Source organism: Anguilla anguilla, chromosome 4 (assembly GCF_013347855.1).
Source record: "Anguilla anguilla isolate fAngAng1 chromosome 4, fAngAng1.pri, whole genome shotgun sequence".
NCBI classification, from domain to species: Eukaryota; Metazoa; Chordata; class Actinopteri; order Anguilliformes; family Anguillidae; genus Anguilla; species Anguilla anguilla.
Window position 1 is genome coordinate 47,632,858 of NC_049204.1, and position 24,997 is coordinate 47,657,854.

A 24,997-nucleotide genomic window follows, 5' to 3' on the forward strand; every position below is an offset into this window, starting at 1 on the left:
TAAACTCTTCTCCAGTCTACTGTACCCTGTGCTGCCCTCAGCTGTCAGACAGTGAGAATTGCAGCCTTTACAGTGTCCCTGCAGCCAATATATGAGATGATGGGGCAGTTCATGCATTATGCAGTTCTTATGAATCTCATATATTACATAAACTTCACGTGAAGTGTCTGATTTCATCATTTTTATTTGGAAAAATGCAATATTGTTTTTGTTTGCAGAGTCTCCGAGGGGTGTATAATTAGGGGAGAGTTGTGAAGAAAAAGCAAAACAAAAAAATATTTATTTAATCTTTTTTTTAAAGTCAACAAGTAGATAAATAGGCCAAGAATATATGGAAATTGTAACTGGGCTAGAATATAAATAGAAATATATAATTTAAGAGAATAAGAAGCCTTAATATGGTAAGAAAGTGTACTTTGCCTGAAAGGCTGTGTATAGGTACACTGCTCTGCACAGGTGGGTAATACTGCCAGTGAGTAGTGTTACAGGTACTTGCTGTAGTCTGTGTTACTGTATTCTGTGTGCTAGACCGTAGAGGCCTGTTAGAGCGCAGCTGTCCACTCCTACCGCCCTGAGCCCTGCTTGCCTTAGTGGTTGGGGTGGTACAGAGGGTGGATGCTGTCTCTGCTCTTAAATTTTTTCCGTTTGTGATTCATTATTTTCCTCTGGTTAACAAGGCAGGTGTGCGTGGCCACTGTCAGGTCCCATGCACCGATGGTGTACTATGTGCTGATGTGTGCTGCCCTCTGCTGATAACCTATGCAAACTGCACCCTCATTCTTGCGGTTCTTCCTGCCGGCAGATTTATTTTTTTGTAGATTTGAATGACCTGAGTCTGCAGGATGCTGCAGGCTCTCAGACATGCGGTTGAAAGCAGGTGCGTTCACGTGGAGGATGAGGTCAGAAACACACCTGGGCGCGTTTGTTTGTTCACACAGCGGTCGCGGTCCGCCTTCTCCCTGACGAGCGACGACTCCCCGGAGAAGCCCACGGAGCCGGGGGAGAAAGCGGGGGGTCCAGAGGCAGCGGGGAAAGGAGGGGTAAAGGAGTACGCTTCCCTAAAGAAGGAGGCCAGAGCTGCCCAAATGACCAGCTGGAAGAGTGTCGACCGGCTGGACAACTCCTGTAAGAACTGCCTGACACACAAGCTGACCCCACTGGGTCTCGACCAATCAAATAACAGCATTGATCATTTACCCGCTGCTGTATCTGCCTTTTATATAGCGTATAGCATATCATATGTTTGTGTGTATTAATATTGAACTTGTTTTCAAAGTGAGAAAATTCTTAGCAAGCAGTACATGTCACACATAGGCACCCTTATTAACCAATCAGAGATCAGATTTTGTCGAAGCCATGGCATGTGTGTGTGTGGGCAGGTGTATATAAAATATGTATTTTTGTATTTGCACACATATACTTGTTTTTGTTAAAGTACTAAGTGCTACAGTAATTGAGTGCTGTGAATGGCTTATGAGGCAGCTGTGAGTGCTGTGTTTCCTGTCTCACTCATTGTCATTGTGTTCCCCTGTGAGTGCTGTGTACCCCTGTGAGCGCTGTGTTTCCTGGCTCACTCATTGAGTTCCCCTGTGAGTGCTGTGTTCCCCTGTGAGTGCTGTGTTTCCTGACTCACTCATTGAGTTCCCCTGTGAGCGCTGTGTTTCCTGACTCACTCATTGAGTTCCCCTGTGAGTGCTGTGTTTCCTGGCTCACTCATTGTGTGTGAGTGCTGTGTTTCCTGGCTCACTCATTGAGTTCCCCTGTGAGTGCTGTGTTCCCCTGTGAGTGCTGTGTTTCCTGGCTCACTCATTGAGTTCCCCTGTGAGTGCTGTGTTTCCTGGCTCACTCATTGTTTGTGAGTGCTGTGTTTCCTGGCTCACTCATTGAGTTCCCCTGTGAGTGCTGTGTTCCCCTGTGAGTGCTGTGTTTCCTGGCTCACTCATTGAGTTCCCCTGTGAGTGCTGTGTTTCCTGGCTCACTCATTGAGTTCCCCTGTGAGTGCTGTGTTTCCTGGCTCACTCATTGTGTTCCCCTGTGAGTGCTGTGTTCCCCTGTGAGCGCTGTGTTTCCTGGCTCACTCATTGAGTTCCCCTGTGAGTGCTGTGTTCCCCTGTGAGTGCTGTGTTTCCTGACTCACTCATTGAGTTCCCCTGTGAGTGCTGTGTTTCCTGGCTCACTCATTGTGTTCCCCTGTGAGTGCTGTGTTTCCTGGCTCACTCATTGTGTGTGAGTGCTGTGTTTCCTGGCTCACTCATTGAGTTCCCCTGTGAGTGCTGTGTTCCCCTGTGAGTGCTGTGTTTCCTGGCCCACTCATTGTGTTCCCCTGTGAGCGCTGTGTTTCCTGGCTCACTCATTGTGTTCCCCTGTGTGTGTCTGTGTGCCCCTGTGAGTGCTGTGTTTCCTGACTCACTCATTGAGTTCCCCTGTGAGCGCTGTGTTTCCTGACTCACTCATTGAGTTCCCCTGTGAGTGCTGTGTTTCCTGGCTCACTCATTGTGTGTGAGTGCTGTGTTTCCTGGCTCACTCATTGAGTTCCCCTGTGAGTGCTGTGTTCCCCTGTGAGTGCTGTGTTTCCTGGCTCACTCATTGAGTTCCCCTGTGAGTGCTGTGTTTCCTGGCTCACTCATTGTTTGTGAGTGCTGTGTTTCCTGGCTCACTCATTGAGTTCCCCTGTGAGTGCTGTGTTCCCCTGTGAGTGCTGTGTTTCCTGGCTCACTCATTGAGTTCCCCTGTGAGTGCTGTGTTTCCTGGCTCACTCATTGAGTTCCCCTGTGAGTGCTGTGTTTCCTGGCTCACTCATTGTGTTCCCCTGTGAGTGCTGTGTTCCCCTGTGAGCGCTGTGTTTCCTGGCTCACTCATTGAGTTCCCCTGTGAGTGCTGTGTTCCCCTGTGAGTGCTGTGTTTCCTGACTCACTCATTGAGTTCCCCTGTGAGTGCTGTGTTTCCTGGCTCACTCATTGTGTTCCCCTGTGAGTGCTGTGTTTCCTGGCTCACTCATTGTGTGTGAGTGCTGTGTTTCCTGGCTCACTCATTGAGTTCCCCTGTGAGTGCTGTGTTCCCCTGTGAGTGCTGTGTTTCCTGGCCCACTCATTGTGTTCCCCTGTGAGCGCTGTGTTTCCTGGCTCACTCATTGTGTTCCCCTGTGTGTGTCTGTGTGCCCCTGTGAGTGCTGTGTTTCCTGGCTCACTCATTGTGTTCCCCTGTGAGCGCTGTGTTTCCTGGCTCACTCATTGTGTTCCCCTGTGAGTGCTGTGTTTCCTGGCTTACTCATTGTGTTCCCCTGTAAGTGCTGTGTTTCCTGGCCCACTCATTGTGTTCCCCTGTGAGCGCTGTGTTTCCTGGCCCGCTCATTGTGTTCCCCTGTGTGTGTCTGTGTGCCCCTGTGAGTGCTGTGTTTCCTGGCTCACTCATTGTGTTCCCCTGTGAGTGCTGTGTACCCCTGTGAGTGCTGTGTACCCCTGTGAGTGCTGTGTTTCCTGGCTCACTCATTGTGTTCCCCTGTGAGCGCTGTGTTTCCTGACTCACTCATTGTGTTCCCCTGTGAGCGCTGTGTTTCCTGGCTCGCTCATTGTGTTCCCCTGTGTGTGTCTGTGTACCCCTGTGAGTGCTGTGTTTCCTGGCTCACTCATTGTGTTCCCCTGTGAGCGCTGTGTTTCCTGGCTCGCTCATTGTGTTCCCCTGTGTGTGTCTGTGTACCCCTGTGAGTGCTGTGTTTCCTGGCTCACTCATTGTGTTCCCCTGTGAGCGCTGTGTTTCCTGGCTCACTCATTGTGTTCCCCTGTGAGCGCTGTGTTCCCCTGTGAGCGCTGTGTTTCCTGGCTCGCTCATTGTGTTCCCCTGTGAGCGCTGTGTTCCCCTGTGAGCTCTGTGTTTCCTGGCTCACTCATTGTGTTCCCCTGTGTGTGTCTGTGCGCCCGGAGGCGCCTCCTCAGTGCTGCAGAGTCCAGACGGGAACTGGATTGCCCTGCAGAGCACGCAGCTGTCCCGGCCCAGCCTGCTGACCAAGCGCAAGAGCCTGGTGTTCAGCGTGCTGGAGAAGGAGTCGGGCGTGGTCTCCGCCTACGACGAGATGGGCTCCGACACGGAGGACGAGGACCCGGGCGGCTGGGTCTCGGCCCTGCACCAGTTCCGCCGGAAGATGTCGGACGAGACGTACTACACGGACTCGCAGCACGACCCCGAGTGGACCTACACGCAGAACCCCGCCGTCACCTCGCCCTCCTCGGGCCAGTACACCAACACCGAGACCCTCAACTCCGACTCGGAGCCCTCCCCCGTCCCATCCTCCGCCCGGGACGGCCCGCCCAAGCACCGCAAGCATCTGCTGTCTGTGCTGAAGAGGAAGGGCGGCCCCGACCACCACCACCACCTCCACCATCCTCATCCTCACCAGCTGGACGCCCTGGACATTAACTTCAACCCCAAGGTGGCGGGCGGGCCGGGGGGAGGGACGGGCCCGGAGGACAGCAGCGAGGCGGAGGATCGCCATAGCGACCACATCAGGAGGTCCCGCAGGCGCAGGAAGAGCAAGAGAGAGCAGGCGGAGCCGGGGAGGAGCCTGCAGCCACAGTACTCCTCTTCTGTACCGGTGAGGTGCTCCGGCATGCACACAAACACGCATACACACACACAAACACGCATACACACACATTAACCCACACACACACAAACGCACTCATGCGCACGCACACAAACACGCATACACACACATTAACCCATACACACACTCATGCGCAAACACACACACATACATACATATACGCACGCGTACACACACACACAAACACGCATACACACGCATTAACCCACACACACACAAACGCATGCACGCACACAAACACTCACACACACGCATTAACCCATACACACACAAACGCACGCATGCGCACACACACACACACACACACATACATACACATACGCACGTGTACGCACGCACACAAACACGCATACACACGCATTAACCCATACACACACAAACGCACGTGTGCGCACACACACAAACACTCATACACACATGTGCAAACACACACACATACGCACGCGTACGCACACACACAAACACTCATACACACATGCGCAAACACACATACATACACACACAAACGCACGCATGCGCACACACACAAACACGCATACACACATGCGCAAACACACACATACATACACATACGCACGCATACGCACACACACAAACATGCAAACACGCACGCATGCACCCATACACACACACATGTACGCACGCATATGCATACACGCACGCATGCACCCATACACACACAAACATGTACAAACACGAACGTACATACACGCACGCGTACGCACAAATACACATGAACACATACACACATGCCCGCACTCACACTCAGTCACACCCTCTTTAAGTGCATTCCTGCTTGCTTACACTGGACTAGTCCTATCTGGAAGGCTGCGTGGATAAGCTGTGCAGTTTCTTATGGTTAACTCAGTCTCTCCTGGTATCATCACCGGATCTGAATCTGCTATTGATTTTACATTAAACAAAATACTAGCGCATCCTGTGACTCTCAAGAACCAGTTTTGGGAAACCCTGCTTCATCTGTCATATCCACTCTGCATATGTCCTTGATCAGGACTAATTTTGCAGTGTATGTTCTTACCTTTCCACTAGGTGGCAACAGAACATTTGTTTCTTCATAACTCTGAGTTACGCTCAAGGTGGTATGCTTTAGTTGTATAAACATCATCATAAATAATGATTTATTTGTTTCACTCTTGATTCACAGATTATAATTTCATTGTTTTGTCGGAAAGGAAATGATGATATGCTATTTGTGGTTCTTATTTTGGTTACCAAATGGCGAATCGTGGTTGAGCGTGTGCGTGTATGCAGGTGTAATTGTTTAGGTTTTGGTGTGAAGAGCAGGTGCCGTGTCACTTCCTGAAGGTGACTGGGCCACATCTCCCCACGCAGGAGTACAGCAGCTTCTCCCTCAGCTCCATGGCCAGGAGAGAGCTGGAGGCGGGGCTTCCTCCGCCACCTGACACTGTGACCCCTGACACTCTGACCTCCGAAGCTGTGACCCCCAGCGCCGGCAGCCAGGGGGCGGGGACGGCCGGCTCGCGGGCCTTCTGCGCGGCCGAGGCTCTGGAGCTGGAGCTCAAGTCCAAGCTGTGCGAGCTGGTCCGCCGAGCCAGCGACGAAGAGCTGACCTCGTCTGAGGACGACTCGCCCCAGAGAGCGGGAGACAGGCGAGCGGAGGGCCAGGGAGAGACGCCGAGCGAGGGAGAGAGGGAGAGCGCGCGCGACCAGGAGGCAGACAGACACGCCAAGAGAGAGGAAGAGAGATTAAAGGAGAAAAGTCTGGAGAGAGCGGGAGAGAGACTGGGGAAGAAAGAGGGAGATAGAGGAGAAGAGGGGATCGTTGAGGAAGAGGAGGAGGTATTAGGGGAGATGTTGCAGAAGGAAGAGGTGCAGAGAGAAGAGGAGAGAGAGGGAGAGAGAGACAGTGAGGTGACACTGGGACAGGCAGAGCAGGAGGCTGAGGGGACAGGAGCTACGCACCCTTTGCCGGAGAGCGCCCCCTATGTGCAAGAGGAAATACTGTCTGCTGACGACGTCCGCAAAGTAAGAGCACTTACCACACAGTGCAGGGTGCCTATGCCCTGCCTTATGCCATGATACATAAATGTGAGCTCACGTTTGCCCTCAGGTCACGTTAAATGGCTGCTCAGAGGCTGGATAAATGGAAGCCTATTTTCACTCTCCTGTTTTCGGTTTTGTTTTCCCGTAGTAGCTGTCACAATTTCCAAAAGTTAATCGTATTTCGTGTATGTGTGTGAGAGAGAGAGAGAGAGAGAGAGAGAGTGTGTATGTGTGCGTGTGTGTGTGTGTGTGTGTGGCGAATTATAGCTGATTCTGTTGCGTTATAGCAAAACCCAGGCATGTACTGAATCTTTTAGTTTTAAGCAGCGGGGCAGGTTTTGGTACATTTATAGTGAATACGTTTTTTTTCTTCTTTTGTAATCATATAGGCTACTTGATATATGACAGTATTGAACTGAGGACTTCTCCGCAAAATGGTCATCATTTTTTATGATCATTTTTCATTTTTGCACTGACAAATACACAAGTAAATTGTTCTGCAAAGCATAATATAAAAAATGGGATAAAATTCAAAAATGGGAATACATCAGTCAGTTGTGGTCATTACTTTTAAGATAATTAAATTAATTGCCTCATCAGTGTCTACTGTGCAGCATTAAGCCTTTTGAATCCTAAACAAAATTATGTCTGATTGAATCTGAGCTCACTAAGCCTTATTTTCATACTTGTATATTGATGTGTTTGTTTTGAAAATTGATCTTAATAGTGATTCATTTTAACTGCCTAATGCGAGTGTGCTCAGTTTAACATTTACAAAGTGCTTATCGCTAATCAGCATTATTTCAGTGATGTCTGGTTATTTGATCCGCCTTATTTTCACTTTGTAAAAAAGATACATAAAAGCCTGGTCATACAAAATTGTACAGAGCTCCTCTTCTGCAAAAACTGACTTACTACATAAAAGTGAGTTAGTATTTGCACTACGCTCTTCATACAGTCTTTGACCAAAGCTGTTTTCATGCACGTAACGGACACGTATGAACAGGAGCTGTGATTAATCCATCCACTGCATTTTCTCTTCAGCGCTGTTCCTTTTTCAATTTTAAAATAGACGCTTTGACATTTGCCTGCTTTCTCTCCTAGTCACACTCTATTTCACATGGTGGGTGCTTCAGTCTTTCAACTCTTTTTAACCCCTTACCTGCTCTTTCTCTCTCTTTCATCCTTCTCTTTCTGTGTCTGTTTCCCTCTCTCCCACCCTTTCCTCTTTCTCTATTCTTTCGTCTTTCTTTCCCATTTACCAATCCTTTTCTTTTTCCTCTCTCTTCCATCACCTTTCACCCGATCTCTGTCCTTTTCTATGCACCACTTTCTCTGTCTCTTCTCTTTTGTCTCTCTTCCCTTACCTTTCTCCTGTCCTCTGTCCTTTTCCCTGTCCCTCTCCCCCTCCCTCCCTCTCTCTCTCCCCTGCCTGCCTGTCTGCCTGCCTGCCTGCATGTCAGGAAGGGGCACATGCTCTGGAAGTGCAGCAGAAGCTTCAGGTTATCTCTTCTCTCTTACAGCAGGTGAGAGTCGCTGTTCCCATCAGTCACACCATAGCACACGCACACACAGAGAGAGAGAGAGATATTTTTTAAAACTTTCATATATATATTCTTACCATCGTTGATTCCTGTTATCACTACGCCTTGGCAATATGTATTTTTAAATATGTCATGCCAATAAATCATTTGAATTTGAATTTGACAGAGAGAGAGGCAGGGAGAGAGAAAGATGGAGAGAGCCATTTGTAGCGCCAGCTGCTTTGTTTCACTCCTCTTGAGATGAATGAGACCCTGTCTTTATATACACCAAGGCTGCCTTCATTTACCTTTCTTTACTGCCATTGAATGACCTCCTTGCTTCACACTATTCATTAATACCCATTAAAACTTGCCTTTCACAGATTACGTACAGTGTCTATTTTCTGTCTCAAGAATAGAGAATCCAAAGAAACCAAGAAGGTATTGAAGGCTGCAGCATGTTTTTGTCCTCTGTTTAGCACAGAACTCATTATCATTAAGAATATTAATTTACAAAACGGGAAAGAGAAATTTTTATTTATTAAGTGCAGTATGCATTGTGTATACTGTGGAAGAGCTCCCACCACCGCTAGTCTGACTCCAGAGTTCAGAACTGAGCGTTTTGTCTTTTAGTCAGAAAATACAGCAGACTCTCAGATAAGCAGAAATGCACTAGGACTACACAATCAGTTTTACTTCAGGTGGAAGTCTGTGCTGCATACTTTTTTCAGTGTTTGCTGGGTCTTTACTTTTCCCTTTACTTTGCTACCCGAGCCCCTTTTCAGAGTTTGGCAGGAGTTCAGTCCATGCAGTAAGCACTGCTGTTCTTGTTTCTCAGTAGTGTGAGTGATACGGCATTGATTCTTTGTGCTATTGACTTGCTCTCTGTCTCACCGACACCTGAGCTTTTTTTTTTTCTTTCTGTAAAGCACATGAGTGTTAGATGGCTGATGGCCTGATGGCTTTGTCATATCTGGCTCAAGTGCACTCTGCCCCCCCCCCCCCCCCCACCCCACCCCCCTCCCCCATGCACTTCATTTCAGGGTTAGTGCTGCTTGCCGCCGTCGTGTTTTATGGGGCTTCAATGGGCCCGCTGTCATCACGGATCAAAGCTAGCGCTGGTGATTAATTCATTACCACACCGTCTTCTGGCCCTCTTCAGCTTCCCGCATTTCACCTGAAAGGAAAAAAATAAAAAACAGGAGCTGCTGAAATGAGTCTTTACACAAAATGTGTTTTTTTTTTTTTTTTTTTTTGTTCTCTTGGATTTTAAAAGGTGCTGCGTGGTGAGAAAAGACTTTTTCAGCTGACCGGTGTTTGAATGCAGTAAAAAAAGTGAGATTTTGTCACGTCTGTAGACTAAAAATTCTACACTTCCGGGCACAAAACTTCTGTATCTAGACAAACTCTTTTACCTTTGAGTTTGCGCCACGTGGATCTTACACACACGGTCACCTCAAAAATTACTGGCGCTCTTGATAAAGATAAGATAAAAACAAACAGACAAACCGTTTCAAATAAACAGGCAATATTTTGTGCTCAAAAATAACTATAAACAAAAGTGCAACTAAATATTCAACTTTCTTCTACAACTTTCTACTCTGCAATGACAGAGTTTTTAGAGCAGTGGAACATGAGTGTGTGAACGTCAGTGGCGCTTGTGGCTGCTCAGGGCGATGCGTAGTTGGCGGAAGCCTCCCCTAGGGAGGGTTCAGTCAGCCAGGGTCTGCATTCCGTCATCCTCTGGTGACCCTCACCTCTCTAACAGGTGCTAACCCTGCACATGACCCGTCTAGATCAGCAGCTATAGTAAATGTGCCGTTCAAAATGGAACTTTCTACGTTGTCCTAGTGGAGTTCGATTTGTCCAAGCCATTAGTCTTTCATTCGGGTGAACTTCCCTCTCTCATGCTCTATGACATTTACAAATGGGTTCTGTGGAGTTTTCAACCTTGTGGTTGTGAAAGGTTAGTTTTTTTATTTATTTTTATTTCAGAACATAAATATTGCAAAGCGATGGTGCCATGTGGTCAACTGGAGAGACTGCGTGGGAGCCATCTGTCTGTCTACCTGCCTGTGTGTCTGTCTGTCTGTCCCTAATCGTAACCTCTGAGTCTATTTCATTCTGCAGGGAGCTGACGAGGTTGTGGCACACTCATTCTGATCTGAGCTTTATGCTTCGGCAACAACCTGACAAATACACACAACACCTTTCAATTTTCAAAGTTTCAATTTTCATACCCGATTTGAACTGTTTGTATATAGTTTTCGACGTGACTGCAAAGTACAGCGATGTCTACCTGTATTTCATCTGTTTTTTAAAATATATAACAGACGTTGATCTATATTACAGCAGTGCCAGGTTTTTCTACTTCGAGTCAGCCAAGTATTTGGGTAAAGTAAGTTTCTGCAAGGAGTCTAAGACTCAGGAGCATCAGTAGATTCAGTGCTAAAAGTCTCTGGATCAGAGAATCTGCTAAATGCAAGATTGATGATGTCGTCCTTTAAGGTGCTCTGCCAATCTTTTACTGCTGACTCTTTCAGTTGCTGTGTGTTTTACTCACTGAATGGCACTGTTGTAATATAGTTCAATGTCTGTTTTAAAAAAAAACACACATGAAATAAATGCAGAGATTGGGAATTTTGTCTCATATCTATTGCTTGACGTGAAATACAGATTTGATTAGCAGTACAGACGAAAAACAACCAATTGGCCACAGCTCTTAAAACCAGACGACAGTATCTCACCTGCCATATGCTGACACAGGGTCAGAAACGATATCTGATGGCCTTGACAGTGCCTCTGCCGTTCTGTGACTGGTACTGCAGAGTGACGGGGTTAAGTGAAGCCTCTCTTTTGTGTTCCTGTTCTTTGTGGAGCAGAAGTACTCGGCCGCCTCTCTGTGCAGCATCACCACGGAGGTCCTGAAGGTGCTGAACGCCACCGAGGAGCTGATCGAGGGGGCGGGGGGCGAGGGCAGCGCCCCGCCGGAGCCCGCCGATCCCTCCCCCCTCCCCTCCGGCTCCAGCTCCAAGAAGCTGGATGAGCACCTCACCAAACTGGAGGAGAACGTAAGGGCTCCTGCGCGAAACCTCACCTCAGCACGCTCGCACTGCTACAGGGCTGCCACACGTCAGCATTTCACTCTGCAACGAGCCTTAATGCCATATTACAGTTACACACGCAGGGTGTAAGCTGGCCATTACAAACCGCCAGCATGTCTAGGGTTAATTAATAAATGCGCTCATGTAGGGCAGTCGTCCTCAACGCCATAGTTCTGTTTCCACAACATGCTGTGTACTCATCTCGTCACAACTACGACTGCTTACAAACCATGTATAAAATGTGCTACAGTGCATGCATTCCAATGTCACGTTACATTTACAAAACGTTTGTACATTTACCCTGAATAACACAGCGTTTCTGATCAGTTCAACTATTTAAACATAAGTACGTTGTCTTGACAGTTTTTTGCATTTGGATGAATGCATGTTGCTGATCTTGCTCATTTTCAGCATCGTCCTGTGTGATTAATCAGTTTTACATTTCTGTAGAACTTTACTGCAGGTTAACACCTGGTTGGCTAAAATGTGCTTATCTTAATTTAACAGGCAACAGTTTAAAAAAAATTAGAAAACAGCATTAATTTTTGTTTCTCTTCTGGTTTCACATTTCTCCTCCCAAAACATGACAATAGCTTAATGTATGAAACATGCATGCTAACACCCTAATTCCCCCCTTATCCTCTCCATTGTTTTTCTGTTTGACTCATTTTCACCCATAATCCTCTGGGTTCCCCTGTGCATATATTGGTCTCCACCATCATTTGTGATACGCTCCCTTTCATTCTCTCCGGCTTCCTGTCCTTCAGTTTGTCCTCCCCGCAACCTTTCCTCAGCTGAATAGGAATCCTAAACTTCACAGAGGCTTTTCATAAATGATTCAAGCATAAAGGCAGTACGTTTAGCATCCACAGTGAGACAAGCCGTAAATTATGAATGACTTTTAGAGTTTTAAGAAAGGGAGAGATGTGTGAGAGGCACGTCTCTAAGCTCATGATAATATTAACCAAGGTCAAACCTCTGAAACGGCCACAAGATCGTGCTCATTTTCAGTCACCAAACAATCACATGTCCCAGTGTAAGGAGCCAGTCTGTGGGCCTGTGTTTCTGAGCAGGGTGGCTCCTATTGGAAGTTACTGTATCCTAAATTTGTAGTTTAACTGCACATATGTACAGTGCTTTCTGTAAAGGGTGCAATGACGTGCAATAAACTTCCCTGCACATCTGCATTCACATTTCACAATTAGAGTTATTTCACAACTGACAGTAAGTCAGTTTCACTGATCTCCAAGCTTGGCATTGCATGCACAAGAGGAAGTTTGAGGGTGAAGTGTTATATGTAATATAAATATGTCCACAGGTATTTAACTCAAGAGTTTAAAATAGGGAAAAAATCTGAGTCTGCTGAGCCGAAAGGGCATTTGAACACCTAATCGAGGGGGCGGGGGGCGAGGGCAGCGTTAGCAGAGTTCCTTATGAGTGACCGCGCTGGCCTTTACGGGGGCCGGGGCCTGTCCCCTCAGGTGTACCTGGCGGCTGGCACGGTGTACGGGCTGGAGGGCGAGCTGGGGGACCTGGAGGAGTGCGCCCGCGCCATCAGCAGCGGCACCACGGAGAAAGAGCTGGCCTACCTGGAGGACCAGGTGGCGAGCGCGGCGGCGCAGGTGCAGCAGTCCGAGCTGCAGGTGCGTTTGCGCTGCAGGCCGCTCCGCCGTCGGCCCGTGTCCACACGGGACCGATACTGCACTGCACCATGACATTATGCAGTATCCAGGCGAAAGGGGGGGAAAAGGATTCCTATGAAAAAATACTAGTAACTGTGAGAAACACTGACTTTTATTTTATTTATGTGTTTTACTTTTGTCCAGTTTTTTTTTTTTTTTTTTTTTTTTTAATATCATCAAGGGGAATGAATTTCGAGCCTGTTTTATGTGAGGTGTAGAAGGTCCAGTATAGATTGTCATGCGTTAGGTCTAAGTGTTCGTGTCTGTGCATCACGTTTTGCCTGTGTCCTGTTGTTTTACATCCACAGTCTCCTTGTTCAGCAGTGCCGCCTGACTCTTATCCTGCTCCTCTGTCAGATTTCAGATATCGAGGCGAGGATTTCAGCTCTGAAAACAGCCGGCTTGAACGTCACGGCCTGTACGCGCTTTTCCAAGTTCAAGCCAAAGCCGAAGGTACTTGTCGTCACGGTGACGTTTGACAGAGCCTGTTTGTGTGACGTTACTAATGTGAGGCTGTCCTCTCTGCAGCCAGAGACCATCGGCTCCTCACGGCAACAGAGGCGAAAACTACCCGCCCCTCCCTTAAAAGGTGTGACAAGGTATGTGTCTTCTGTAGGGATGAGTTTACATCTTTTCTTCCATTTCAGAGGGGAATAACTGGCTGTGTGTGTGTGTGTGTGTATATATTATTGTTAGAACATTATATGACAGGCATTTAGAAGATGCTCCAGAGTGACTTGCACAACATTTTACATTGCATCCATTTATACAGCTGGACATATACTGAAGCAATGCAGGTTAAGTACCTCACTCAAGGGTACAACGGCAGTGTCGTACCTGGGAATAGAACCTGTGGCCTTTAAGTTACCAGACCAACTCATTACCCATTATAATACACTGTAGTATTGTTATTATAATACATACATGCGTATATATACACTTTTGTGTGTCGTATGCAGTGTCTGGCCCACTCACACTTCAGTAGATTAAAAACTGTCACACTTTTTTTGTAGGCCCGGCTAAATGGTCGGACTATTGATTTCACACCTAGGCACCACGCATTATGATATTAATGGCCGTTAGGAAACGGAACGAGGGTGAGAATAAAGACACGGGGCGGCGAGAAAACGCTGAAGAGATCTTCCATTAGTTCGCTGGGAATACACGGGGATTAGGGTTCTTTATGCGCTGTCAGAAGAAAGCCATTCACCAAAGGCTGCCATGTTAATTAACGTGTTTCTCTCCGGCATTGACGAGCGCCTCGGCGGATCAGTGACTCATCCCTGTTGTTTAGTTACGACTTCAAAGATTGCCTACCGGACCTGTCCACCCATTAGCCACTCTTTGAATGACTATGAAAAAAGGCATCCTTCCGCGGTTTCTGGGTCTTCAGTAGTTCTAACTTCAGATGTTATAATATAATATGGATTATTTGTCTTATCACTTATATTCTGTTCCCAAATCCTGCTTTTGGAAAATACTGCGTACGAGTGTCATAGTCTATAGTGCAGGATATGTGTCATGGTTAATACACAGTGGTCCAGCGTTACCCTGTGTAAATGGTTTAAATGGTTTATCTTAAATATTTTTCCATGTATGTGATGTAAGATCAACTGAGGTTTTGTAGAAAGATTTAACTTTGTAAGGTGTACAATCACAAATATGTGATTAGAATGTTCTTAACTGAATATTCTAATGCTGATGTAACAATTGCTACTGGTAACTAAAAGCAATGGAGTCCTAGAACATTGACTCAGAATTCTGGGGGAAAGAACATTAAAAAAAAAAAAAAGAAGAAAACTACTCTTCAAAGAGTTAAACAAGCAAGCTAAAAAAAAATGAATTCAGGGGTATTTCTCCATTTTATTTGCTTTGCACTTTTAGATAAAGAAGGCAGGACGGGGCTGCAGTTGAGATCCCTGCAGCCATGACAACAGCACAAGGGCCGCTGCCCTCCAGGCCTCTCCAGGCCAGTGCCTTGATCCAACACCCACCCGGGGCTCCGTAAGAACCTGGCCCCGCACGCCTCTGTCTGCGCTCTCCTGAGCCGGGTTCCTGTCCTCTGTCTGACCTCCCGGGGCTCCTCGAAACACACCGCAGCCCCTTTACAGCCTGGTGTGATGGACTCTCTGCCTTAAACTCCCTCCACACCACCACCACCACCACCACCTCTGTCCCAGCACCCCCAACGTCCCTGAGAGACATCGCATCCTCACAAAACAATAATAATGAGTTTAAAAAAGAAATAAATAGAAACCGTATGGGAAGCATTTAGCCCCTGTGTTTTCTAACTGTATGCAAGAGTGTTATAGGTGTTAAAGTATGTGCATAAAAAACATGTGCAAATCAAAATGTGATGTGACCCCCCCCCCCCCCAAAAAAAAAAGAAGAAAAAAAAAACAGCAAAACCATGTTTCATTATAATATTTTTTTTCCTTTTATCCCATTCTATGGTAGATTTCAAATGTTCCTACTTTTGATGTAATCATTTTCTGTCCAAGGTGCCGGAAGGGTCATTTGAATGCAATTTTGTTTTCAAATATAACACTACTTTCTATTGTTCATTCTCTTATTATTTACATGTATTTTATTTTATCTAAGAAAATGAGCCTATCATTATTACCAAAATTCATTCCCTTGCCACATGGGCCAGCAAATAATCATATCAAGCTGCATTTAACTTGGTTGTGGTGATGCAATTTCAAAAAATGCAAGTAATTTCTGTTCATTTGCACAGAAGTACATGTGTATTGCAAGACAATATCCACAATGTTGAACTAACATTCTAATATTATGGAAGTGGTTGTTAATAATGGAATTATTAAATATTATTAAATTAAATTAAATTAAATGGTCCAGAGTTATTACCCTTCTAGATATTAACTGGGTTGGTTACATTTTTTGTCATGACATTGGCTATTACTAGTTTGTTGAGTGAATAACGATTTAATTCACAATTAATTTAGTCATTCTTAACCATGTGGCCTTACATGTCAAGCATCGTTTTTGTTTGTCATGCACAAATTTGAACAAAAATGTCCACAGTATTCAACTACAGCTTTGGTGAGCAGCTCAGCACTTCTTTCACTGTAAATGTGACAGTTTGACCACTGTACTTCATGTGGTGTCTCAAGTGCAGCATTTGTCAAACTGTGCATACATTCCCCTGCTTTTGTTACATCACCATTTACACACATCTTCATTTTTTTTTTTACCTCCTTTACAGTATGTTACCATACATACACACTGTATGGTTTTTGTTTAATGCAAATTTATAACTTTCAAGTTGGACTGTACTGTAATATTCTAGCAACTGAACCTGACACTCTGAGAGAAGGCTCTATGTGATTATTTACGCACTTATGAAAGGATTTGTGTATTTGACTGTCCTTACATTTGTTTGAATCCATATACCACTGGTGTCATATCATCAGACGTCAGCCTGGTAAAGGTTATTCAGAGTCTTAATTAATCATTTCATTATAGTTGATTATTTTTCCAGTGCTGGCATTTCTCACAGTGGCATCTCTTGTACTTCCTTTTACATTTTCCAGAGTGCTTTAAATGATCACTTCTGGGTGTTGATGTAAGGAAACATAACTATCATTACTGGTTTGGCAATGGTGACCATGTCAATTGAACACTGTTCATTACATGGAATAAGCTTTATAGAATAAAAGATTAGTCCATGTTCTATTGTCTTTATATATATTTCTACCAATGGTTTATGTGCATATCAAAATAAAATACCCCCTATGTGTAATTTATTCACATTTTTTACTCTGTAAATTGAATGTGGGCTTATATGGGCTCACAATGCTTAAGGTATTTATTTTTATAGAGTATCACTTTCTTTTTGGGAAGGTCCATTTATTGCCATAGCTCATTCTTGAAATTAATTTTAAAAAGATTTTCTTCTAATAATAATAAACATTGTTTTTTATTATTTCTCTTTTTTGATAGACATGGATGGGAGCTGTATTGTAGATTATACCCAAATTATTTGTTTGCAGAAGACAGCTATTTTCTTTGAAGTGTCTTCCTACCTTTTTGTACTGCTGTTTAAATTTATCATGGTTGTTGCTGTTGGAGGTGTTTGTGTATAAAGCATGTTACTGGTTTGAAATAGATATATATACAAATTCTTATGGAAAAGCACAGCCAAGGGGTCGATTATACTTCTAGCAATGTCCTGTATTTTTCTATTGTAAACAAACGAGCCTTTATTTCAGTTGAGAATTTGTTTAAAAACTGGAAATTAAGAAAATTGTACATTTGGTAACTGATCATACTCTTATCTTTCAGTGTATTATGTGCTATAAAATGTGTTGCTGTTATAGAAACTGGATGATCGCAGTGACTATACTATGCACAGCTCGATATATGGAATCTGTGTTCTTTTGCTCAATTGTTTGGTTGTTTGAATCTATAATGTGTGAAAAAAGGATCAAGAAGCAAAAAATGGTCAACTAAAAATATCCTCAGACAGATTATTTATGTGCCAAATTGTTCTCATTGAGAAAATAAGTAATACTGTAAATGAATAAAGTTTGCATTACTGAAAACAAGGATTGTCAATGATTGACATTTGTGAAATATCTTCCTATAATTTCAGAATGTAGAGGTTGGGGTATTGTTCACAATATCGATACTTTATAATACCAGGGAATCATCTAAGGAGTGACAGTGTCTGGAAAAAGAGTGGACTTATTTTTGTGCATAGATAGTTGACAGGATCGCAGAAGTACATCAGATAAATCACATTTTATTTAAAAAAGAAATGGTTAGGCAAGGAAGTCATCTGGTTGATAGGGACCAGGAAGCATCATCACTGTCACATGGTTGTCCCCACAGCCAATAGCAAAGTTTTGTGATCTTCTGACGGTGACACGATGTCCTGTTAATCTTACCTGTCAGCAGTGGTTCAGCATACAATAAACTTAAGATTTTCATAAGTGTGATTTGTTGTGACTTCAACAGCATGGCTGATGACACACACTGATACAATTTCAGCTGTCAAAGTGGAGAAAACCCTACACAAAAATGGCATATACATGACCAGTCCCATGCATTACATGGCTGCTGTCTTTAATAGGGCAGAAAAAAGAAATGCACGCATGTTCAATGCACTTGTTCTCCTGATTATAATGTATTAACAAAATATAGTCAATATGGCCTTGACTTGTCTCCACCCCATACACTGTAAATTTAGGGAGTCCAGAAAAGAATATTCCAATTTGTGAGATCTAAAACCTGAACATTTTTGCTAGCATTGAGTTAGGTATACTCCTGCCATTGCCCTTGACCAAGGCACAGGCTTCAGAAGTGGAGTTCGTCCCCAGGTGCTGCATTGTGGCTGCCCACTGGTCCCAAGTAGCTAGTATGGGTTAAATGCAGAGAACAAATTATCCCACGGGGTTCAATAAAGTATAACCTATCCATTTTATCTTAAGGTTCAGTGGCTGTGTGGGCTTGAATCACCACTGTAATAGGAGCCAAACCTATGTAAGATCACCATTCAACAGAAGTAGTAACTGACCATTGATTTATGAGAAAAGCATTTTTATGGAGGTTGGGCAGACTTATCTTACCCATAAGATAAGGATACCCACAACAAAGATACAAGAAGAAGCACTGTTATTGACATCAATTCATTTATTTATTAATATAGATTGCATTTTTATTATATACAATTGCTTTTTCTCCCACAGTTGAACATGATCTGTAGAGATGTAGTAAAACTTTGTGTGCAAGTCTTTGAGGGATATGAGGGTGCGCCTTTTTTGACTGAGAAAAAAAGAAAAGTGGTTGTTGAGACTGCCGTCATGGTAATCTGTCGTAATCCTCTTCTGCCAGTATCTTGTCTAGGCCCTGCACATCCCTGTTCCTCAGGCTGTGGAGGAGGAGCTCCAGGTGATTGATGGCTGGCCTCAGGCTGCTGCTGGCTTGCCTCTTTCCAAAGCGTCCGATGGGCCTCACCCCTCGCCCCACGTACCAGAACGGGTCAATCTCTGGACCTGTTCATCACAGAGGAAGGCAATAGTTTACCTAAAATGCCCATGCATAACACTTGCTACATTAAAAAAAGGCAACGGCCCGGCTTATGAGAAACTGCAGACTATAGAAGATATTTGTGTACTATCAAATATTACCAAATCAATACACAGAACAATTCATGACCGCATAGCTCAGGGCATTTAGATAAATACTTCCCCTGGGTTCATAAGTAGATTAGTATCTGTTATCAGGGTGAAAAATTGTTTGTGTTATCTGTCATTTTGTAACTGCTCAATTGCCAGTATCATACATGATACAATCAATCATTAATGATGTAGAACTTTAATGATGTAGAACTTGTATGATATGAGCCAATATCTCAGGTTGTTCTGTCGATTAATTTGTGCCATTAGTTTTTAATCTGTTTTATTTCTGTGATAAATTTGGTTTTCAGGATTTTATTCATTTGTAAACATTTACACCAGTGGTAAGGTGAAAAATCCTACTCTTTTCCAAAAATAAATATTTGCACGGGTCTCAAAAGTTTTCTCAAAGGTTGCTCCTTCATTGCTTCTATAGATGGTCTTGCATCAAACAGGCAGCATCTAGCTGGCATAAAAATGAGTAAAGCTTCATTTTACTGCCCTAACACTAAGTATTTATCAGGTAAATAGTGGTAGGAATAGCATCATGACTCCTTGATGACAATTACCCCTGGTGAAATAAAATAGGTAAATATTAAGCAACTAAAGCAGAAATACTCCGAAACACTTCCTCTATTACGTATCAATTCAAGTGACTGTTTCAAATCAAATTTATCAAAGGTTTATGGTGGTTATAGCCTTAATTGTGTACTTCCTAAGAAAGTAGACTACTTAATTTCTAATAGAGGTGTTTGCATGAAAGTATTATGCAATTTTACAAGGACGTACACAATTAGACTGAGGCTATAACAAACCTAAACCTTTGATAACTACAAGGTAATAATTTCAATTGATAGGTAATATTTCAAGGTGTTTTTAAATATTTAAGTTTTACTTTCTTTGTAATTATCTTTTTTACCAGTGGTAATTACCCAGTAATTTGATATTTTTTATCACATACTTACATGGCAAATACTTAGTAGCGTACCTAAGAAGTGCCATTTGGGACACAAGGCAAACTGTGATGGTTTGGTTTTGTCTATTTGCGTTACTATCTCTTAAAATACAAGAGCAAAGGCCATACAAGACACAAATCAGGTCATAAATAATTGAAAATGGTCTTGTACATTACTGCAGCCTATATAATAGACAAGAAGCATCTTTCTACTGCCTCCAGAAGTGACTGATGTATTTCAGTGCATGTTTGATGGACACAATCTCTTTGGAGGTGATTTTGTTTATAGCTGGTTGTTTTATAATAAGTTACAGTCACTGATCTGATTCATGACGTGATTTAAGGACACACTCCCCCGTGCAGTTATTTTCGATTTGAAAGAAAGATTTGTTGCTTCTTATAAATCACTTTAACCTGTTAGTTCTAATTATTTGAATCAGCTTAAATTAATTATGTATTCTTTCTGCTTGATTAAACTAAACACCAAAATCATGTCCTGTGAAAAGTTATAAAAGTGGTTTGTATGAAAGAGCGTGAAGTTCTATAACGTTTCGTTGTTGTTAGTATCATTCTTATGAATAATATTATTATTATACAAACGAATGAAAATATTTAATGTTACGTTTTATTGTATTAATATATTGATCTTGTTAAGCATTTTAGTTTAAAATTTTTTTAGATAAAGCATATAAATCCGTCGGCTAGTATCAACTGGTAGCCTACAGTACATCTTTCCAGCTGAAAAACGTAAGACAATGTTGCGAAAAATTGTAATATATATATATATATATATATATATATATATATATAATGAATTAATAAATACATAAATAAATAAATAAATACTTTTCTTTAAAAAATGTTTTAAATTATGTCACGTTGCTGTTCGCTCCCGAAAGAAAAACTCCACTTACTTCTGTTGTCAAGGTTGTGGACGATGTGGAAGTCGTCTTCGAGCGTGGTGCTGAGCGCGCACGCCATAGTTGCAGAGAGCAGAAGCAATAACGCGAAGACAGCCCTCGTGCTATTACGTCCGGACTTAAAACAGCAGTGTCCCACGGGGCACGCGACTTTGGCAGGCAGCATCGTTGACTTGAACCAGGGCACTAGAGGTATACAACAGACACCAGAGTAAAAGAAACTGAGCATTATCCCTTTTGTTCTCTCTACAACTCCAGATTCTTAGTGTAAGAACTAAATAATTTGTTTCCATTTTCTCGTAATTACACTGGAACTAGAAGTTGAATTACACTGGAAGATGTTCTATTTTTTCCTTCCACAGTGATTCTGTATATATTTAATATTATTTGCATTATTATTTTATTCGCTGACAGTTTTTATCAGTCTATATATTTAATATTTTGCCACAGAAAAAGCAAGGCCCACTATAAGCAGTGAATAAAATACAACAACTGCACTACCTAATAAAAGTTAATAGTAACGATTAAGATCTATAAGTATGAAGCATCCCTGTGCTGAGAAATCATGCATACATGCAACCATTTAACCCACCTTATATACTTAAATATTTCGCTCGTGTCTTCAACCCAACAGGTGTCGTCGCTAAATGCTGCTTAGGTTTTTCTGTTGTCATCCGAACTTATATAGCCCGTATAAAAACGTCAGGAGCAGCACGTAGACCCCCACCCACCCACCCCAAACGTCAACACATCCTCTCTCCCCTCCTCTGCCCCTTCAAACAGAAAGAGGAATTAGAATGAAAGAAAGAAAAAAAACATTTTCATCCCAGGAGTTTTCCTTGCTCTTGTCACGCCAGGATGTTCTTCATCAACGACTCAGTGACATAGGGATAGCATTATTTTCGTTGGCAGACTCCAGTTTTAAAGACCCAAACATCTGTTTAAAGACACTGGAACTATAGGAGACCTGCTGTAATCTTGATTGGTCATTTCCTTTCACATTTTTATTATTATTATTATTATTATTATTATTATTATTATTATTATTATTGTGCTGTTGTTGTCATTGCCATCATTGTAGCAGTAGTTCAATTGGCTATTTAATTAATTTGGATATTTAAATATGTTATGATTGTAGTAGTAGGATTGTGCTATAGTAGAATTAACATCAACTGATACACAAGAGGTGCCAGGAATGAATCACCACAGTTCCAAGTTGGTTAAACAGGTAAATCCAAAGGTGTGAATTAAAATTTAAAAGAGATGAGATGGGCTAAAACAAAAACCTGCACCCACACCGGCCATTTTCAGATAAGATTGGACACCATGATCTAGAGACTGCCTTATGTATGAAAGAAAAGTCAAGTACTTCCAGCTTATCCATTCTTAAATCTTTCTTTTTATTTGACGCCCTTGCCTTTTTGAAATTAGTTTTTTTTTTTTTTTTCCCCATATATGGTGGTTCAATGTTGTACCATAATTGCATTGGTACTTGAGCTACACACTACAATATAGAGGGGAACTATAAGTAATTGCATTCTGTGATTCCAAAACTGCTATGGATACAGGTGGATTGTGGGCATTTCTAAAGCACTTTAGTAGAGCTGCATACATTGTTGTACAATGACTCTGGTGAGATGGATTGCATATACCTGTGCAACTGATGTTGGCGAATGCTGGTTATGACAATCTCCTTTATGATATGATTTCAAAGAGAAACCAGCGCCATCCATATAGTTAGCATTTATGTCATAAATATATGCATGCAATACATTAAAAATAAAAATACATACAAAACAGCAACATGGTTTGCTGAGTAAATTGCACAGAATTGTTTATGCTTTGTCTAAAAAAAGCATTCTGCCGTGCAATTAAGATCACATACTCCTTTGAAGTACTTCTGCTTAGTATACATATATAGTTGATTTTTACATGTCTAATGTGCCCGTTACATTAAAATATCGTGTCATTGAAATGCTGCATTTGTTTTAGTTTGTTTTAGCCATTGTATTGGGTATGTGATCCGATCCACTTCTGGGGTGAATAAAAACACTTTCCTGGAGCCCTGGGCATTTGCCATGCATCACTAATTTCAATTATGAACACTCTTTTTTCTGTCCTCTGCAGACCTCGTTACAATGCTCATGCATGCTTATATAACAAGGAATATATGGAGTGTCATCCTTTAGCCCTAAAATACTAGTATGCCTGTTACGTGCATGCCTGTGTGTGTACCAAAATAGAGTTGGATACAGCTAAAGCAGCTATTGTTGCTTTAGGCTAACGTCTGAATGGTACTGAGGTGTAGAATACATCTTTACCCAAAGGGTTAGGCAAGTTGTCTGAAACACTGTTTTTCTGCTGCTTCGGGGGGTGACTTAGGGGACAGAAGAGGTGGGTCCTGGCTGCGAACGTCCTGTTCTCTGAGAAGAAATGCTCTCTCCACACTCCCGCAGTCCTCTCTCATCCTTTGGTGAATCTTTATTAACATAGAGGAATCACAGCTTTTGAAATGGTTAAATCCCTCTGATGGCCCTTTGCACACACAGGTTCTGCTGCTGGATTTGGGTTTTAATTGCCAGGGCGAGGACGTGTACGCAGGGCTTCCCTATGCTCCGCGCACACATTCAGCATGCGCAATGCCTGCTTATGTTCCCCAGGTGGAGTGCATCTCGCCCCCTTTGCTAATGAGGAGACGTGCTCCTCGTTGACCCGAGGCTGCGGACGTCATGCGGTTCTCCCCGGGCCTCCAGCCGTCTGTAAAACCTGCTCTGCTCACGTCTCGGACTTCAGCACCTGCCCACAGGCTTACATGGATATTGATTCTGCATATCCCCCTCAAAATTTACAGCCAACTCCACATCACCAGGGATATACATTTACTTTCTGACAATAGGTTGTCATTCATTCATTCATTCATTCATTCATTTTTTGAACATTGCATTACACTCAGAGATTTGATCCCATTATATTTTGCACACATTTAAATTAATACGAAGGGTCAGGGTTTGGATCATATCCTGCTATTCTCAAGACCATATCACTCTGTGAGGGACCTGCTCAAGGCAATCTAAGAGTGTGTTTGATAATCCTTCGACATAAGCCTTCAGAAAACCCCTTTCAGCCACATAACTGAATGTTTGTATCGGAAAGAACATTTAACAGAAGGAACTGAGTTATGAGCTTATTGAAATCTTGATAATTCACACATTCAAGTCCAATTATTCTCTGTTAGATGCCTGCATCTATCCAAACAGATGCCTGTTGTTGCAGAGTTTATTGGTTTTAAATAAAGGACAAGTACCAAGATCCAGACATGAATGAAACACACAGTCATTACCTGAAGTATACACTAATTATCTGGCTGGTTTTTTATTGAATAGAAGACAAGAACACTAATTACCCAAGGATTCCCTAACTGAAATCAGGGCTCACAGCACCATGCATTCATATATTGTGAATAGTTTGTGCAGAAAACATTTAATAAGGCTGAAAAACGTGTGAGCCACTTCTGAGTATTACATCATTAATTAATGTTCCTGTAGAACCACATGGTGTTACCTCTTTTCACTATTCACAAACAATGTGATTGATTAATATCTTTCTGTCATTTTCTTTATTTAAATTGGCACAAAATGCAATCTTCCATGGCTGATTAAACTCTTTCACATTTTTTATTTATCAAAAAATCAGTTTTGCTTTAGATATCTCTCTTTTCACAGCCCATAATTGATGTGATACTTGCCATATATAAAATATCTGAAGCCATCTTAATCTTCTTGCTGTTGTCCACAATACCTAGTAAGGTAGTCTTTACCAAGTGCTGGCCAAAAAATAAAAATAAAAACCTTTGAAAAGGTTCACTGTCTATAAACTGTCACAGCATGTTTATAGACTGTCTCGACCTGCCTCAGACACAAAGTCTAAATCACCCCTCATTTGCAATATAGTGTTTTTATAAATGAGGTGGTCCATAAATTGTAGCCTACACACAGTGTGGGTCGAGGTTCACATCGATCTCCTGGGGTTTGCCCGCTCTAAAATGCCA

At 42.9% G+C, this 24,997-nt stretch overlaps 2 protein-coding genes across 4 annotated transcripts in view; one reads left to right on the forward strand and one right to left on the reverse strand.

Moving 5' to 3' along the window:
• Window positions 1–17,503, forward strand: part of myrip (myosin VIIA and Rab interacting protein) — a 118,457-nt gene extending 100,954 nt beyond the window's left edge. Inside the window, exons 9-17 of one of the 3 annotated variants that reach the window (XM_035415553.1) lie at window positions 939–1,125; window positions 3,921–4,588; window positions 5,954–6,607; window positions 8,089–8,151; window positions 11,031–11,219; window positions 12,734–12,895; window positions 13,292–13,387; window positions 13,463–13,533; window positions 14,819–17,503. In XM_035415553.1, coding sequence (XP_035271444.1) covers window positions 939–1,125; window positions 3,921–4,588; window positions 5,954–6,607; window positions 8,089–8,151; window positions 11,031–11,219; window positions 12,734–12,895; window positions 13,292–13,387; window positions 13,463–13,533; window positions 14,819–14,822 — 2,094 coding nt within the window. In that variant the 3' untranslated portion in view covers window positions 14,823–17,503. The remainder of the gene's footprint in view (window positions 1–938; window positions 1,126–3,920; window positions 4,589–5,953; window positions 6,608–8,088; window positions 8,152–11,030; window positions 11,220–12,733; window positions 12,896–13,291; window positions 13,388–13,462; window positions 13,534–14,818) is intronic. The other 2 variants (XM_035415554.1, XM_035415555.1) reach the window with 2 other exon arrangements.
• Window positions 17,504–18,571: 1,068 nt separating this feature from the next.
• prlh2 (prolactin releasing hormone 2) lies at window positions 18,572–21,608 on the reverse strand. The gene is made up of 3 exons (XM_035415557.1): window positions 21,542–21,608; window positions 20,944–21,135; window positions 18,572–18,951 (listed from the first exon to the last, which is right to left on the reverse strand). Exons 2-3 carry the CDS (start codon window positions 21,113–21,115, stop codon window positions 18,758–18,760), a joined length of 366 nt encoding a protein of 121 aa, XP_035271448.1. The 5' UTR covers window positions 21,116–21,135; window positions 21,542–21,608; the 3' UTR covers window positions 18,572–18,757.
• Window positions 21,609–24,997: the final 3,389 nt, after the last annotated feature.